This window comes from Muntiacus reevesi, chromosome 4 (assembly GCF_963930625.1).
Source record: "Muntiacus reevesi chromosome 4, mMunRee1.1, whole genome shotgun sequence".
Taxonomy (NCBI): domain Eukaryota; kingdom Metazoa; phylum Chordata; class Mammalia; order Artiodactyla; family Cervidae; genus Muntiacus; species Muntiacus reevesi.
Window position 1 is genome coordinate 115,001,413 of NC_089252.1, and position 18,634 is coordinate 115,020,046.

The 18,634-nt window shown below is 48.6% G+C and overlaps 1 protein-coding gene across 1 annotated transcript in view; it reads left to right on the forward strand.

The window, feature by feature from the left end:
• The window catches only part of MRPS25 (mitochondrial ribosomal protein S25), a 49,583-nt gene that overhangs the window by 25,879 nt on the left and 5,070 nt on the right, over window positions 1–18,634 (forward strand). Inside the window, exon 2 of the mRNA XM_065933973.1 lies at window positions 11,221–11,327. Within this exon, the coding sequence (XP_065790045.1) occupies window positions 11,221–11,327 (107 nt within the window). The remainder of the gene's footprint in view (window positions 1–11,220; window positions 11,328–18,634) is intronic.

An 18,634-nucleotide genomic window follows, 5' to 3' on the forward strand; every position in this document is an offset into this window, starting at 1 on the left:
GGCAGGTGGGTGCTCAACCACTGGACCACCAAGGAATCCCCACAGGGCTCCATCTTTTAAGTCTGCTTCCCCTAGTTCTTTTCCTAGGGCCTGGGCGAACCATGTGGGCGATCCTGAAACTCCCGAGGCAGTCCTGTCCAGGTGTATTGTTACGTTTGGCCTGACTTGGGCTTAGTCCGCTTGAAGGCAGACAGATGAGATGACACAAACGAAGCCATCGCTGAGGTCACGCACAGTAAACCGCCTGGCATCTCCAGGACTCTGGACTGACTTACTGTTACGGCGTGGCCACAGGGGATGTGTGGGGACCCCTGCCTCGTTTACTGCCCTAAGGCCTTGAACTGTTCCGTAGTCCCCATTAGCTTACAAACTGGCAGCATAGGGGCATTGCATGGAGACTGACAGGGCGCTAAGAGGCCATAATTTAAGAATTTCTCTGTGAAGGGCTGCAAATGTTTTTGCTTCCAGCTTTATCGGGTATACTGTCTTTTGTTAGGATAAGCGACTCTGGCTTAAGGCTTATTTTTAAAGGTTGGGCATTTGTAGCTCTCCCAGGGATTCCCAGTCCACAGGGTCGCAGAGTTAGACACGAGTGAGCAACTGAACTGACAGGGATTCCCTTGTCTAAAACTGCAGGGTTTGCTGTGTGTGGAATATGGCTGGCAGTCAACCCTTGTTCTTCCAGCTGATTCGTCATGAGTCAAGAAGAGGGGCCTCTCAGGGCCTGCTAACTGTAATAAGACTCCACGAGAACCCACAAGTGGGGTTTGGGACACTCAGGCACAACTAAAACAGCGTGTGAGATCAAACGCTGTTCAGGTTGACAAGTGAGAGGCCCAGCGAAGAAACAAGTGTGAGGCTTTCCCTCAACACCATCACAGCACAGCTTTTGGAGAGATGAGGCCCAGCCTGAGAAATCAGGACAGTGAGTGACTCCGTATCAGTTAAAAATTGATTTTCTTACCTACCATGCCAAGGGCCAACTGAGGCTCCTTGAGGGAGACAGACGTCTTGTTGGAGGGGAGCCACCAGCATCCCGGGGCTCCTCAGTTGTCCAGTGTGGTTGTCTCAGGAGTGGGAGCCCCCCTTCCCTTTGGGACTGGGGACAGTCCCACTTCCAATGACCTGTTTGTCTGCAGACTGGGCATGGACCAGGGCGTTCTTCCTGGCCCTCTGGAGCCCACTGGCTGGTTGACTTACAGTGGAAGCATCCCCCTTGCTGGTTTTACCTCCAGGTGGGTGCTTAAACTTCCTTTCCCGCCTTGGGTTGTCCTGAGGTTGCCAGGCGTGGCCCTCAGTCTAACTTGAGCCCTGGCCTGTTTTCACATCAGGTTCTTCATCCTCAGTTTGGTCTGGATTACTGAATACCCCAAGGGCCACCTCTAGGAGTTGCGGCACTGGGGTCTGTGGGCCGATTTGTAACGTCTGGAGTTTCCGCCTAATGTTAGGGCTGACAGCATGTTCCAGCAAGGTCTGACCGTCAGGAGTGGGTGGATCAATGTCAGTAGATTTTCTGAAAGCCTCCACACGCCGTCCCTGAAAGAAGGCTGGATTTTCCTTTCTCTCCTTTGGGTCACTTCTTTGACCTCTTCGTAGTTAGCTGACCGTGGGCATGCGTTCCCGTCCCTCCTAGCGCACACGCGCCGCGCACTCCCGGCTTCTGTTCCCGCCCAGTGACTGTGACTCCCGCTGGGCTCCAGATTTGGAGCAGCACACACACGAACTGGCAGGCTGGCCACCGTGTCGCTGGATTGCTGCCCACATTCTCTTTCCTCGCAGGTACAGCAAGTAGAGAAGACTATTTGGACATCCTTCCAAGTAGAATCAAAGGCCAGTGTTAGGGCCTGAAACCCTTCGACAAACTTACTAGGGTCTTGAGAAAACTGGCTCAGCCTGCCTTGGGCTAACTGCATCGATTAAAGAGAAGGGGTCGTGTCCTTTGATTGTCTCCCTGCCATTTGCCGCTTCCCTCGGAGGGCACACTTTGCCGGATCTTGGATGATAGGAAGTTCCACTGTGAGTTGCTGGGGTGTGGGATTGGTCAGAGGGATCTGGGGAAGTAGGTGCCTCCGGGGAAGTAGGAGGGTCTAGAGAAGCAGGGGAAGCTTGGTCTCCCCCTGAGAGTTGGTGGATGTTAGGAGATGACCTGAGATGTCAGGTGTGCCTTCGAATGCCCAGAAACCACCTAGAGTGAGCGGGGTTTTGGTAAAGGACCACGAAGACTTGGACATACAGAACCTCAATCCATTTTCCTATCTTGCGACAGTGAAGATTTGCAGTTGCAAGATGATATTGTAATTTAGAGACGGATTTTCAGGACATTTTTATCCATCTCCCAACCTATATAAAGGCCAGGCAGCGTTATAGTAAAGTCCCATTCCCCCCCCCCCCCCCCCCATTTCAGCCCATCTATAACACTTGTTATTTTTAAGGATACATTCCAGAGGTGTCTCTTCTGGCTTAGAAGAGGATCCTCCCATGTTGAGTCATCCGCAACCAAGAGCACTCCTAGAAATGAAACCCAGCTTCCCAGAGACATTTTCCCAGGAGACTTTTGTCAGAGTGGGGTTGGCGTGCCCTCCTCACCTAATGGGGTTTTGAGCGTCCCCTACTCTGGCCACCTCCGTCCCTTGCACCAGGGGTTCCCGATGGGGGGCGTTTGAACCAGTGCCAGTGTGTTGCCAGGACTCTCCCTGAGGGGGGCATCTGTTGTCTATGAGCTTGTTGTCCTAGAGCAGTTTTCTGTATGTAGGATTTTGGGGTGTATTCCTCAAGAGTGGGCATCTATAAATCCCAGGATGTGGGCTGCTTGAACGTGGTCAGCCGAATAGTCTGTAATAAGGTACGGGCTGCCGAAGCCTTGAGGAAAGGGGAGATCAGAGATGGAGAAAGGAACTCCTGGAGGAACCTAGCTGGGCACAGTGGAGAACGCCCCGGGGTCAGGAAGCAGAACTGGGCACCGTGGGGAACGTCCCGAGGTCAGGAACCCAGCTGGGCACAGTGGGGAACACCCCGGGGTCAGGAAGCAGAGCTGGGCACAGTGGGGAACGCCCCGAGGTCAGGAACCGAGCTGGGCACAGTGGGGAACACCCCGGGGTCAGGAAGCAGAGCTGGGCACAGTGGGGAATGCCCCGAGGTCAGGAACCGAGCTGGGCACAGTGGGGAACACCCCGGGGTCAGGAAGCAGAGCTGGGCACCGTGGGGAACGTCCCGGGGTGGGGAACCGAGCTGGGCATAGTGGGGAACACCCTGGGGTCGGGAACTGAGGGCTGGAGGTGGGAGTGCTCCCACAGGGGATTTGTTGGACATAGAATAAGGTGAGAGACTAGACAGCAGAAAAACCTGAAACCCTTTCCAATTTTATCGCAGTCACTAAACACATGGGGGAGACAACCTCTATCTGACACAGGCAACAGCGGGTTTGGACAGCATCGCCCATGTAATTTAACCTACCAGTTAAATTAGGATCTGTTTGGGATACTCCAGGGGCCCTTTGAAACACCCCCAAGGTTAGCTGGAGGTCAAGAGAACTTTACTTAGAATTTGATGTTTGGGAAGTCTGTCAAAAATTTCAAAAACCCAGTCAGATAGAATCATCGGTCACTGTGAAGCAATTATTCCTTAAGCTAAGCTGAAAAAAAAAGTTTCAAAACCAAGTAAACTAAATACAGATCTCCTAAAGGCACAGAAACTCAGCATCTGTTACCAGAAGCAGCGTTCTCTTACCAAAGGCCTCTAGCCCTTCTATAGCCTGTCTTAGCAAAACCCACTCACCTAGTAAGGTTTAATTCCACTGTAGAAAGTCCCAACCCCATACAAAATTCTTCTCAGTGTTCTACTTCTGCAACCTGTCCCTTTCTGCAGCAATACTTTGTCCCTTATTCTTCAATTTAGAAATAATCAGCCTTAGGAGAAGAATCACCCTTTTTCCTTTAACAAAGTGTATGTCCGTTCCTCATACCTCCTTTCCCAAAAACATACATCTTACAGACCTTCTCTCACATTGGCATTCTATTCTCAAAGCAGCCCCAAACAAGCATCAGCTTCTCTCTCAAAAGCAGGCAAATTTAGACTTATTTAGCAATTCATATTCCCAACATTTTATCCATCATATTTGAAATGGCCTGGATATTCAGTGAATTCCTATCATTTAACGTAATTTAGTTTTGAGTACCAAGATGTACAGAGACTTTTTTCTGCTTTTAAATATTTATTTATATATTTGGCTGCGGCAGGTTTCACTGGCAGTACAGGGGATCTTCACTGCATGGTGCGGGATCCTTCGTTGCGGACTCTCTAGTTGTGGTCCTCGGCCTCAGTAGTTGCAGCGCAGGCTCAGTCGTGGCGTGGCGAGTGGAGCCTTACTTCCTTCTCCGGGAGTTGAACTCTGGTCCTGCGCGTTGCAAGATGGTTTCTTAACCCCTGGAGCAGGATGGAGGTCCTGTAAAGAGACTGTTTTAGATGGATGTTTCTAAAACATAGTCATTCCCCTAGAGTTAACAAGTGTTCATCCCATTTACTTAAAAATTTAATCATATCAGATTATTACACCTGTTGGCAAATTTCATAACAAAAACACAATGTGTACTTAACTGACCTTCAGTAACCTTAGGTACGGTGCAAGTATTCTACTTATCATTGATGACTCTCAAGACAGATCTGTATGAGGTAAACCCACACGCTTAAAGTCAGACTAGCCAATTTCTATAGGACCAGAGATTTCCTAGTTTTCCGGCTTGAATTTAAAATGGCTTCCTTCCCCTGGGCACCCCCCCACCCCCTGCCCCCAGTCTGGGGCACTACAGATGGAGCGGGCTGTTCCTGAGTTCAGGCAAAATAGTTACATTGCAACAGCGAGGACAGCTGCAGGCTCCCAGAGCCCAGGCAGAATAGTTACACTGCCAAAGCTGAGGGGGCGAGTGCAAGCCCCTCTGGTCTTTTTGCTCTTAAAGTCTCAGGCAACGTGGGCTGCATTTGTATTTCAAAATTTAAATGCTCCACCCTGCCCACAGTTTAGGCAGAGACTTGCAGGAGCAACCGGACAGACAAAAGTACAAAGAAGAAAAAGCCCAGTGACAAAACCTTGAAGACAGAGGGAACAGGAGCGCAGTTACAAGGACCGAAGGGGAGTTAGAGGGAGAAGGGACAGAAAAGACTGGAAAGAGAGAACGAGACAGCAGGAGAGTGAAGAGAATGCTGGGACCATGAAGTTCCAGCCGCTGCAGTCTCCAACACGCACGAAGCCTTCTCAGAAGGAGGGGACAGAGATTTCGGGCGAGGGAAGAGGGCATGGGCGGGTCCCGAGGCCCCCGGGGCCAGGACGCGGACTCACAGCAGGCGGTGCTGGTGGAGCAGGCGGTCCAGGTGGTCGTTGCTCAGCCACAGAGAAGCCTCGCTCGGTGGTCTCGGACGGTCCGAGGGCCTCGCCGCGGCAGGGGCCTGGCCCGGGTTGGGTGACATCGCTGGTCGGGTTCCCGGAGACTCGGACGGCGCTTCGCTGGAGTTCTTGCACCGGCTCAGGGAGGGAGCGGGCGCTGGAGCCGGCTCCTTATATGGGGTGAGGGTAGGGGTGTGTCCGGGGTCGGGCTGAGGTGGGGCCTAGGGGTTCTGCCCACCTCTCTGTGGTGCTGAGTGCAGTGGGGCATGCGCACTACCCTGGTTTTGCTCCCGACACCCAGTTTTTGCTCCCGGCTCTTCAGAAGTGGCCGTTGGGATTTGTAAATTTTGTATCTTTTGGTCCTGAACTTGCCCCAACTGCGCATGCACACGGAGTTATTTTTAGTCCCATATAGTTTCTTTGTATTTTGTAGCTCCCCACGAGGTACGTCCAGGTGCAGGCTGTGCAGGACTGCAGCAAAGGGCCGCGGGCCTTGGGAACAGTGCACGACCCCAGGTCGGGGCTGCGGAAGTGAGGAGGAGAGTGGTTGTTGGGCCCTGGGGGTGAAGAGGGCTGCCTGAGAGGAGCCTCTGGAGCTGGGACTGAGCCTGGGGTCGAGCCGGACAAATAACTTCCTTGACTCTCCCTGACTCTTTCTGTTGTTTTGACAATGCTGGCTGTGGGCTGAACCCAACATGAAGCCATTGGGGAAGAAAGCCCACTCCCTAGCGCCCGTCAGGCACTCAGGCTGGAGAGCAGGTAGAGAGGGGTCCTGGTGTGCAGTTGTCATAATTTATATAGTCAGCCTGACATTTAAGCTGTTTCTGCCCCTTTGCTGTAAAGAATGATCAATAAAGTTCACGGGTGTCTTTGCATTCAAGTGTGAAAATACCTAAAGGCAGAGGTGAAATCATTAAGTCAAGATCTGTGCTAGTTCCAAAATGACCCCCAAGGACGTCAAACCAATGAATATACATAAGGAAAGGTTTCCTCACTTCTGTAAGTGTGAAAATGTTAGTTGCTCAGTCATGGCCGACTCTCTGCGACCTCGTGGACTGTAGTCCACCAGGCTCCTCTGTTCATGGAATTCTCCAGCCAAGAATACTGGAGTGGGTCGCCATTCTTTTCTTCAAGGGATCTTTCCAACGCAGGAATCAAACCCCAGTCTCTGCATTGCAGGCAGATACTTTACCGTCTGAGCCACCAGGGAAGCCCCCTCACTTCTGTAAATTAACTGCTTATAATGAGAAGGGAACGGCTGCCCAGGATTCTGGGCAGTATACTCCAGTGTTCTTGCCTGGAGAATTCCATGGACAGAGGAGCCTGGAGTGCTGTAATCCATGGGGTTGCAAAGAGTTTGACATGACTGAGCGATTAACACTTCCACTTTTTAAGCACTCTAAGAGATGAAAAAGGATGATTTTCATGTTCAGTTGTTCCATCCATGGAAGATGCTGGGGATCCTTCTCTGATAGACCATGTGGGTTTCTGCCTGTTTGTAGACTTTGCCTGCCCTACTGGATTATGAATCTTGTTAACGGCGTGCAGAATTCTGTGTAAGGGAATTAACCTTTTGTTTTGTGTTTTGTGCTTGGCAGATGTTGATTTTGTTTTTGGCAAGTTTTGCGTTGCGAAGGGCTGTATTTATTTATCTATTTATCTATGGCTGCCCTGAGTCTTCATTGTGGCACACAGCTCTTCATTGCTGCAAGCCAGCTTCCTCTAGTTGCAGCAAGCAGGGCCTTCTCTCATTACAGAACATGGGCTCTAGAGCATGCAGGCTTCAATAGTTGCAGCTCCCAGGCTAAATAACTGGGGCACATGGGCTTAAATGCCCCATGGCATGTGGGTCCTTAGTTCCTACCAGGCATTGAACCCATATCCCCTGTATTGGCAAGTGGACTCTTAACCCCTGCCACCAGTTGTTCAGTTGCTAAGTCGTGTCTGACTCTTTGTGACCCCATGAACTGCAGCACTCCAGGCTTCCCTATCCTCCACTATTTCCTGGAGTTTGCTCCTATTCGTGTCTGCTGAGTCAGTGATGCTGTGTAACTGTCTCACCCTCTGCCCTCCCCTTCTCCTCATTCCCTCAGTCTTTCCCAGCATCACAGTCTTTTCCAATGAGTCAGCTCTTTGTATTGGGTGGCCAAAGAATTGGAGCTTCAGCATCAGTCTTTTCCAGTGAATATTGTGGGTTGATTTCTTTTAGGATTTAGGACTGGTTTGATCTCCTTGCTGTCCGAGGGACTCTCAAGAGTCTCCTCCAGCACCACAATTCGAAAACATCAATCTATTGGCACTCAGCCTTTTTTGTGGTCCAGCTCCTACATTAGTACGGGACTACTGGAAAAACCATAGTTTTGACTATATAAACCTTTGTTAGCAAAGTGATACCTCTGCTTTTCAATACACTGTCTAGGTTTGTCATAGCTTTTCTTCCAAGGAGCAAGTGTCTTTTAATTTCATGGTGGCAGTCACCATCTGCAGTGGTTTTGGAGCCCGAAAGTAAAACCTGTCATTGCTTCCACTTTTTCTCCTTCTATTTGCATGGAGTGATGTGACCAGATGCCACAGTCTTAGTTTTTTGAGTGTTGAGTGTTAAGCCAGCTTTTTAGATCACTTTCACCCTCATCAAGAGGCTCTTTAATTCTTCTTCCCGGTTGTTGGTGTTTCTCCCCGCAATCTTGATTCCAGCTTGTGCTTCACCCAGCCTGGCGTTTCGCATGAGATGCTCTGTGTATAAGTTAAATAAGAGGGTGAGAGCATACAGCCTAGTCATACTCCTTTCCCAATTTGAAACCAGTCAGTTGTTCAATATCCAATTCTAACTGTTACTTCTTGACCCACATACAGGTTTCTCAAGACAGGTGAGGTGGTCCGGTATTCCCATCTCTTTTAAGAGTTTCCCACAGTTTGTTGTGATACATGCAGTTAAAAGGCTGTAATGTAGTCAGTGAAGTAGAAATAGATGGTTTTCTGAAATTCCCTGCTTTTTCTGTGATCCGATGGATGTTGCCAATTTAACCTTTGGTTCCTCTGCCATTTTTCAACCCAGCTTATACATCTGAAATTTCTCTGTTCACATGCTGCTGAAGCCTTGCTTGAAGGATTTTGAGCCATTACCTTGCTAGCGTGTGAAATGAGTGTGATTGTATGGTCATTTGAACATTATTTTGCATTGTCCTTCTTTGGGATTGGAATGAAAACTGACCTTTTCCCATCCTGTGGCCACTTCTTTTTCCAAATTTGCTGACATATTGAGTGTAGTACTTTAATAGCATCATCTTTCAGGATTTGTAATAGCTCAGCTGGCTCCACGAGCTTTGTTTGTGGTAATGCTTCCTAAGGCCCAATTTACTTCGAATTCCAGGATGTCTGGTTCTAGGTGCGTGATCACACCATAGTGGTTATCTGGGTCATTAAGACTTTTTTTGTATAGTTCTGCGTATTCTTGCCACCACTTCTTAATCTCTTCTGCCTCTGTTAGGTCTTTACCATTTCTGTCTTCTGTTGTGCCCATCCTTGCATGAAGTGTTTCCTCAATATCTCCAGTATTCTTGAAGAGATCTCTAGTCTTTCCCATTCTGTTGTTATCTTCTGTTCTTTGAAGGAGGCCTTCTTCTCTCTCCTTGCTATTCTCTGGAACTCTGCTTTCAGTTGGGTGTATCTTTCCCTTTCTCCTCTCTTCTCTCCTCATCTCTTTGTAAAGCCTCCTTGACAACCACTTTGCTTTCTTGCATTTCTTTTTCTTTGGAATGGTTTTAGTCACTGCTTCCTGTACAGTGTTACAAACCTCCATCCGTAGTTCTTCAGGCACTCTGTCTACCAGACCTAATTCCTTGAATCTATTCATCACCTTCACCATATAACCATAGGGGATTTGATTTAGGTCATACCTGAATGGTCTAGTGGTTTCTCCTACTTTCTTCAGTTTAAGCCTGAATTTAGCAATAAGGAGTTCATGATCTTAGCCACAGTCAGCTCCCCGTCTTGTTTTTGCTGACTTTATAGAGCTTCTCCATCTTTGGCTGCAAAGAATATGATCAGTCTGATTTCTGTGACCGTTTGGTGAGGTCCATGTGTAGAGTCATCTCATGTGTTCTTGGAAAAGAATGTTTACTATGACCAGTGCGTTCTCTTGACAGAACTTTTAGTCTTTGCCCTGCTTCATTCTGTACTCCAAGGCCAAACTTGCCTGTTACTCCAGGTATCTCTTGACTTCCTAGTTCTACATTCCAATCCTCTATGACGAAAAGGGCATCTCTTTTTGGTGTTAGTTCTAGAAGGTCTAGTAGGTCTTTATAGAACAGGTCAACTTCGGCTTCTTTGGCATCAGTGGTTGGGGCATAGACTTAGTTTGCTGTGATGTTGAATGGTTTGTCTTGAAAACAAACCGAGATCATTCTGTCTTTTTTGAGATTGCACCCAAGTACTCCATTTCAGACTCTGGTTGACTGTGAGAGCTACTCCATTTCTTCTAAGGGATCCTTGCCCACAGTAGTAGATACAGTGATCATCTGAATTAAATTCACCCATTCCTGTCCATTTTAGTTCACTGATTCCTAAGGTGTCGATGTTCACTCGTAACACCTCCCGTCTGACCACTTCCGTTTTACCTTGATTCATGGACCTAACGTTCCCGGCTCCCATGCAGTATTGTTCTTTACAGCATCAGACTTTACTTTCATCACCAGACAAATCCGCAACTGAGCATCGTTTCCACTTTGGCCCAGAGGCTTCCTTCCTTCTGGAGCTATTAGTAATTGTCCTCCGCTCTTCCCCAGCAGCATAATGGACACCTTCCGATCTGGGGGGCTCATCTTCTGGTGTTACATTTTTTTGCCTTTTCATACTATTGATAGGCTTCTCGCGACAAGAATACTGGAGTGGTTTACCATTCCCTCCTCCAGTGGACCACGTTTTGTCAGAACTCTTCTCTGTGACCTGTCTGTCTTGGGTGGCCCTGAATAGCATACCTTGAGTTATGCAAGCTCCTTCACCACCTCAAGGCTGTGAGGGCAGACCGCCAGGGAAATCCTGCAAAAGCTTTAATTAATCAAATTGGTCTGTGTTTTAAACCTTCTGAGTTCAGTGATTTATCCACTCCTATATTGTAAGGGTATTCCCCATGATTGTTCTTATGGTTCCCTTTATTTTTAAATATTGGTATAAAAACATAAGGACTTCCCTGATAGCTCAGCTGGTAAAGAATCCATCTGTAGTGCAGGAGACCCTGGTTCGATTCCTGGGTCGGGAAGATCCGCTGGAGAAGGGATAGGTCACCCACTCCAGCGTTCTTGGGCTTCCCTTGTGGCTCAGCTGGTAAAAGAGTCTGCCTGCAACGCGGGAGACCTGGATTCAATCCCTGGGTTGGGAAAATCCCCTGGAGAAGGGAAAGGCTACCCCCTCCAGTATTCTGGCCTGGTTTGCAAAGAGTCGGACATGACTGACCAACTTTCATGACGACGATAAAAAACATAAAGTGCTCACCTGGAGATATACAGATTCTCAAATGAGTACACTGTGTAACTGTCACACCAAGCAAGACCAAGGACATTTCATTTTTGTATTTACACTTGTGCTTTGGTGAGTTTTAGGTTAATGTGCAATGTGAGGTAAGGATATAGATTTCTTTTCCTTAAATGACAAATCGGGGGTCCCAACACCTCCATTCAGACAGCATGTTAATGGACTCCTGTGACCTGCTTTTCCTCACTCCACCTTTTTGGGGGGCTGAGTCCTCTCGGAATCTGATGAGAGTTCTGGACTTCTCTTTAGAAGAATACACAGGTACCTAAAGTTTTAGGTAAAAACTCTCACAGGTTTAATTTCTTGTGTTGCAGGAAATTCGTGTTTTTCAACGTTCCTCAGATCCAGTACAAGAACCCCTGGGTGCAGGTCATGCTGTTTAAGAACATGACGCCGACCCCTTTCCTGCGGTTCTATCTGGGTGAGTGTCCCGGCTGTCTGGCGCGGGTTGGAAAAGAATTTCCTGACACGAGCATTTCAGAAGGGAGTGAGTTTATTACGAGCTAAGAGCAGAGATAATGAAGACAGTGCAAACACAGCGGGCCAACACCTCCTGACAGACCAGGGAGAGCCCACGCTTTTCGGGGGTCAGTACCAGTTTTTATCATCTGAAGAGAAAGTTCCTGCTGGGAGGGTGGCGTTGGGTGATGGGTTAGGGCCCTCGAGGGTGAGCCCTGGAGTGGGCGTTTTTGCCTAACTTGGGGTCAAGAAGCCTGCTTGGTGCTGACCGGGGCGGCTTTTGGGAGCGGTTACAGTGGGCTCAGTCAGTTCCGGAGGTGACCTTGGTTCTGGCCTCCACTTCTGTGGCCTTGGGTTAGGGCTCCCCAGTGAGCACGAGCCCTCTGCCCATCCCCCGTGTTCCTCCTCTGTGGGGCCGTCGCTGGGGCCTGAGGGGGGCGCTGCAAGCCTGTTGGGCGCCTCACCTCGGCTTCCGCACCCGCCCCCGCCTTAACCCCCGCCTTAACCCCCACCTTAACCCCCGCCTTAACCCCCGCCAGACTCACTCCTGTCGGCCCGCGCCCCCTGCAGGCCTCACACCACACGGGCCAGTCTGCAGATTCCCTTGCTGCACCGTGCTCTGATGCCTTTGCTCATGTCGGGCCCTCTGCTGGGAATCCCCTTGCTACTTTTCTTTGCTAAATTAGAAAGTGAATCCTCTGAGACGGGGCTTGGGCACCAGCTCCCCCGGGAAGCCTTCCCTGCTCCTTAGATTGCTCTCCCAGGGTGTGTCCTTCAGCACTGTTTGGAGAGAGAGAGAGAGAGAGAGAGAGAGAGAGAGAGAGAGAGAGAGAGAGAGAGAGAGTGTGTGTGTGTGTGTGTGTGTGTGTGTGTGTGTGTGTGTGTCCTTTCTGGATCATACGTACTTTGGCAATGGTCTCCTGTCCTCTTGAGGAACAAATGTGAAGACTCCATTCAATCGGGCTCAGTCCCTGGAAGTCAGACCCAGTGTTTCAGCCCGGCTCTCTCATCAATCATTCTGATCAAGGATTGTTCCCAGTTCCGTATTTCTAGGGGAAGGCAAAATATCTGCCTTACACGGTTACGAGAACCAAATGAAGTGTGGATTGGGAAATGCATCAGGAAACAGATCGATGATGTTCTTTCATTCATTCAACAACCATGTATCAGGTTCCTGCTGGGACCCACGGACTCTTCTGAGTGCTTGGGGTGTCAGGGAGCCATAGGACAAAGACCTCCAGTCGTGTAGAGATGATATTCCAGCAGGAGGAGATAGAATGAACAGGAAACTCAACAGCATGGTTTGTTAGAAGATGAGTGCAGTGGGGAAAAGGAAAAATAGGGCAAGGTGGAACTGAGGAGCATGGTGGTGGTTTGGCAATTCTGTGTTTGTTTTTGTGTTGTTGTTTTAAAAAATTAACTTTATTGAGGGATGATTTACCCATAATGCACCGGTCTTTTGTGCACGAGGGATGAGCTCTGATAGATGTGAAGGACCTGTGTCACTGTTCCCCAGTGAAGACAAAACATCTCTCCTACTCCAGGAAGTCCCCCAGGACTGCTTTCCAGTCAGTTCCCACTCCCAGCAGAGGCAACCGCTACGAGCAGCTCTTCCTTTTGTGTGTGTGTATGTGGCTGAACTGCATGGCCTGTGGGCTCTTAGTTCCCCGACCAGGGCTCAGACCCTGGCCCTCAGCAGGGAGAGCACTGAGTCCCGACCACCGGACCACCAGGGATTCCCACCGTCGGCAGCTCTTCCGCCATAGACTGGTTATTTGTGTATTCATTTTTGGCTGCACTGAGGCTTCACTGCTTTGCACGGGCTTTTCTCGACTTGAGGTGAGCGGGGGACTTCTCGTCGCGGGGCCCTGGCTCCAGGCGCGCGGGCTCAGTGGTTGTGGTACCCGGGGGCTTAGTTGCTCTGAGGAAGGTGTGGGCTCTTCCCAGACCAGGGATTGAACTATGTCCCCGGCACTGGCAGGCGGATTCGCATCCACTGCACCACCAGGGACATCCGAGACTACCTCGTTTTATTTATTTCAGGACTTAATCTAGAGTCTCACAGTACATATTCTTTTGTGTCTGGTTTTCGCTCACGGTGTTGAGAGTCCCCCACGCTGTGCGTATCCGTAGCTCGCTCACTTTACTGCTGAGCAGTGTGGTGAGCATCAGGGTTTGATAGATGCCCAGACAGTACAGGTGTCAGACCTGTGGGGGCGGGGCGGCGGGCAGGGAAGGTCTCCAGACGGTGAGGCAGGGCTGCCGCCTCTGGAAGGAGAACTGGACAGGAGTTGCCCCAGATGGAGGTGCAGCGCTGGGAACTGGGGGGCTGGCCGGCGGGCAGCTCTGCAGAAGCAGCAGGTGCTGGGGCGTGGGGTGTCCTCGCTCGAGGGGGCTGCGAGAGGCCGTCTCTGTGGACCTTGGTGCTCAGTTCCCCTGGGCACGGGCTCGGGCTGGCTTGGCCACAGAGTAGACACACAGCGTCCTTAGAAGCCACCAGGCAGGCCTCCAGGGTGACCCTGCCGCTCAGCCTGCCGTGCACAGGGTGGGGGTCCTGCTGGCCCCCCAGCCTCAGCCCGGCCGCTCCCGTTAGTGCCTGCATTTCCTGTCGCTGCTCTTAACATCACAACGAGCTTGGGGCCTTAAAGTAACAGAGAGTGCATGCCTGAAGGTTTTGTAGGTCTCGATCCAGCAGGGTGTAAACTCAGGCTGTCAGCAGAGCCTCCGCTCCTGGAGGCCGTGGGCTGAAGCACTCCCGGGCCTCGTCCAGCTTGTCGAGGCCGTGCCGCCCTTGGCTCCGGGCCTCCCTCCATCCTTGGGCGCTGCCTTGGCGGCCGGCTGCCTCCCGTCCCGTGTGCGTCTGACCACAGCGTGGGAAGTTCTCCAGCTTTAAGGACCATGGAAAATGGAGGCGCCAGGTTGTCTGGGAGACTCTCCCCATTTCTGAGTCCTTGAGTTTAATCACATCTGCAGAGGCCCCTTGGCCACATCAGCGGTTACACTCACAGGTTCTAGCGGACGAAGAGGGGGTCCACCTATGGGAGCCATCTCTTGTCACTTAAGGGTTTTCAGTGTTAGCCATTCCAGCGGGGGTATGTCTCCTTGACATCTTGATTTGCATGTCCCTGTGAGTGTCTTTCCATGTGCTTATTGGCCATTCATTTCTTTTCTGAAGGGTTTACTTGGTTTTTTTGTCTGTTTGAAAATTTTAAAAGGTGAGGGCTCTTTTCTTGTTGAGTTGCTGGTATAGTCTGGATTCAGTCCCTTCGTCAGATAGACGTGTTGTGAATATTTCCTGTCTGTGGCGGGCTTTTCTGAAAGGTATCTTTTGAAGAGCAGAAGTTTGCATTTTGATGAATTTCAGCTTCTCAGCTGTTTTCTTTTGTCTAGTACTTTTTTGTGTGCCGGCCAAGAAATCTCTCTTCCCCAAAGGTGCAAAGATTTTTCTCCTGTGTTTCCTTTAAAACTGGGCAAGTCTCTAATTTTATATTCAGGTCTGTGATCTAGTTATTTGTGTGTTAAGTGAGATAAGGATTGAGGTTCAGTTTTGTTTTTTTTAGATTTGGGACATTCAGCTATTGTAGCACCGTTTGTTGAAAGACAGTCACTTCCCTTATAAAATTTCTTTGACGTCTCTGTCAAAAAAAAATATTGACCGTGAATGGATAAACAAAATGCATATATTCATTCAGTGGGATGTTATTTAGTCACGAAAGGAAAGTACCGACATATGCTTTAACATGGGTAAACAAGCAGCAGAAAGAAGGCAGATGCAGAAGGCGTGTGTGAGTCCATCTGTGTGAGGTGAAGGGAGCAGAGCCGCGGGACAGGAAGTGGGTGTCTGGGGCGGGGGCGCTGTGGGGAGGAGGAAGGGACAGCTTCACGGGTCCCGGGGTCTGTTTGGGGTCACAGGAAAGTGCTGGAACCTCGGTAGCGGTGATGTTGCACAACATAGTGAGTGTGCTGAAACCCAGCATATTTTACACCTTAAGACGGTTAAATGGGGGAGTTCCCTGACTGTCCAGCAGTTAGGACCTGATGCTGTCACAGCCAAAGGCGTGGGTTCAGTCCGTTTGGGGAACTAAGATCTTGAAAGACACAAGGCCAAAACCAAATAAAACTGAAGTATAGTATAGTTGATGTTAGTATAAGTCACAGGTGTACAAAACAGTGAATCACAATTTTAAAGGTTACATGCAATTTATAAAATACCAGCTGTATTTCCCATGCTGTACATCTGTGTAGATGGTTTTCGTACATAACACTTTGTACCTCGTGTGCCTGCCCCTACCGCCCCTATCTCCCTCCCGCTCCCTTCTGGTGGCCACTAGTTTGTTCTCTGCATCTGTGAGTCGTCTTTTTTGTTATACTTACTGGTCTGTTGTACTTTTCAGATGCCACAAATAAGCGATAACACACAGTATTTGTCTTTCTCTGTCTGACTTATTTCACTTACATTGTTGTTCATTTGCTAAGTCGTGTCCATTTTTTTGTGACCCCAGGAACTGCAGCATACCAGGCTTCCCTGTCCTTCACTGTCTCCCAGGGTTTGCTGGGAGTTTGCTCCCCCATTTAACTCATGTCTCTTGAGTCAGTGATGCCATCCAACCATCTCATCCTTTGCTACCCTCTTCTCCTCCTGCCCTCAATCTTTCCCAGCATCAGGGTCTTTTCCAATGAGTCAGTTCTTCGCATCAGGTGGCCAAAGCATTGTAACTTTAGCATCAGTCCTTCCAATGAATATTCAGCACTGATCTCCTTCAGGATGGACTGGTTGGATCTCCTTGCAGTCCAAGGGACTCTCAAGAGTCTTCTCCAACACCACAGTTCAGAAGCATCAGTTCTTCGATGCTCAGTCTTCTTTATGGTCCAACTCTCACATCCATACATGACCACTGAAAAAACCATAGCTTTGACTAGATGGACCTTTTTTGGCAAAGTGATGTCTCTGCTTTTTAATATGCCATTTAGGTGTGTCATAGCTTTCCTTCCAAGGAACAAGTGTCTTTTAATTTCAGGGCTGTAGTCATCATCCACAGTGATTTTGGAACCCAAGAGAATAAAGTCTGTCACTACATTTTTTCTCTATCTATTTGCCATGAAGTGATGAGACCGTATGCCATGATCCTAGTTTTCTGAATGTTGAGTTTTAAGCCAGCTTTTTCACTCTCCTCTTTCATCTTTATCAAGAGGCTCTTTAGTTCCTCTTTGCTTTCTGCCATTAGGGTGGTGTCATCTGCATATCTGACGTTGTTATTTCTCCTGGCTTAACTAATAAATCTTAATTCCAGCTTAGTTTATCCAGCTTACTTTAAATTTTAATTCCACTTAGATTATACAGTGGAAATGAGAAATAGATTTAAGGAACTAGATCTCATAGAGTGCCTGATGAACTATGGATGGAGGTTCGTGACATTGTACAGGAGACAGGGATCAAAACCATCCCCATGGAAAAGAAATGCAAAAAAGCAAAATGGCTGTCCGAGGAGGCCTTACAAATAGCTGTGAAAAGAAGAGAAGCGAAAAGCAAAGGAGAAAAGGAAAGATACACCCATTTGGATGCAGAATTCCAAAGAATAGCCAGGAGAGATAAGAAAGCCTTCCTCAGCGATCAATGCAAACAAATAGAGGAAAACAACAGAATGGGAAAAACTAGAGCTCTCTTCAAGAAAATTAGAGATACCAAGGGAACATTTCATGCAAAGATGGGCTCAATAAAGGACAGAAATAGTATGGACCTAACAGAAGCAGAAGATATTAGGAAGAGGTGGCAAGAATACACAGAAGAACTGTACAAAAAAGATCTCCACGACCCAGATAATCACAATGGTGTGATCACTCACCTAGACCAGACATCCTGGAATGTGAAGTCAAGTGGGCCTTAGGAAGCATCACTACGAACAAAGCTAGTGGAGGTGATGGAATTCCAGTTGAGCTATTTCAAATCCTGAAAGATGATGCTGTGAAAGTGCTGCACTCAATATGCCAGCAAATTTGGAAAACAGCAGTGGCCACAAGACTGGAAAAGGTCAGTTTTCATTCCAATCCCTAAGAAGGGCAGTGCCAAAGAATGCTCAAACTACCACACAGTTGCACTCATCTCACACGCTAGTAAAGTAATGCTTAAAATTTTCCGAGCCAGGCTTCAGCAATACATGAACCATGAACTTCCAGATGTTCAAGCTGGTTTTAGAAAAGGCAGAGGAACCAGAGATTAAATTGCCAACATCCGCTGGATCATCAAAAAAGCAGGAGAGTTCCAGAAAAACATCTACTTCTGCTTTATTGACTGCCAAAGTCTTTGACTGTGTGGATCACAATAAACTGTGGAAAATTCTGAAAGAGATGGACAGACCACCTGACCTGCCTCTTGAGAAACCTGTAAGCAGGTCAGGAAGCAACAGTTAGAACTGCACGTGGAACAACAGACTGGTTCCAAATAGGAAAAGAGTACGTCAAGGCTGTATATTGTCACCCTGCTTATTTATCTTACATGCAGAGTACATGGTGAGAAACGCAGGGCTGGAGGAAGCACAAGCTGGAATCAAGATTGCCGGGAGAAATATCAATAACCTCAGATATGCAGATGACACCACCCTTGTGGCAGAAAGTGAAGAGGAACTAAAGAGCCTCTTGATGAAAGTGAAAGAGGAGAGTGAAAAAGTTGGCTTAAAGCTCAACATTCAGAAAACTAAGATCATGGTATCTGGTCCCATCACTTCATGGGAAATATATGGGGAAACAATGGAAACAGTGTCAGACTTTATTTTTGGGGGCTCCAAAATCACTGAAGATGGTGATTACAGCCATGAAATTAAAAGACACTTACTCCTTAGAAGGAAAGTTATGACCAACCTAGACAGCATATTAGAAAGCAGAGACATCACTTTGTCAACAAAGGTCCATCTAGTCAAGGCTATGGTTTTTCCAGTGGTCATGTATGGATGTGAGAGTTGAACCATAAAGAAAGCTAAGCGCCGAAGAATTGATGCTTTTGAACTGTGGTGTTGGAGAAGACTCTTGAGAGTCCCTTGGACTGCAAGGAGATCCAACTAGTCCATCCTAAAGGAGATCAGTCCTGTGTGTTCATTGGAAGGACTGATGCTGAAGCTGAAATTCCAATACTTTGGCCACCTCATGCAAAGAGTTGACTCATTGGAAAAGACCCTGATGCTGGGAGGGATTGGGGGCAGGAGGAGAAGGGGATGACAGAGGATGAGATGGCTGGATGGCATCACTGACTCGATGGACATGAGTTTGGGTAAACTC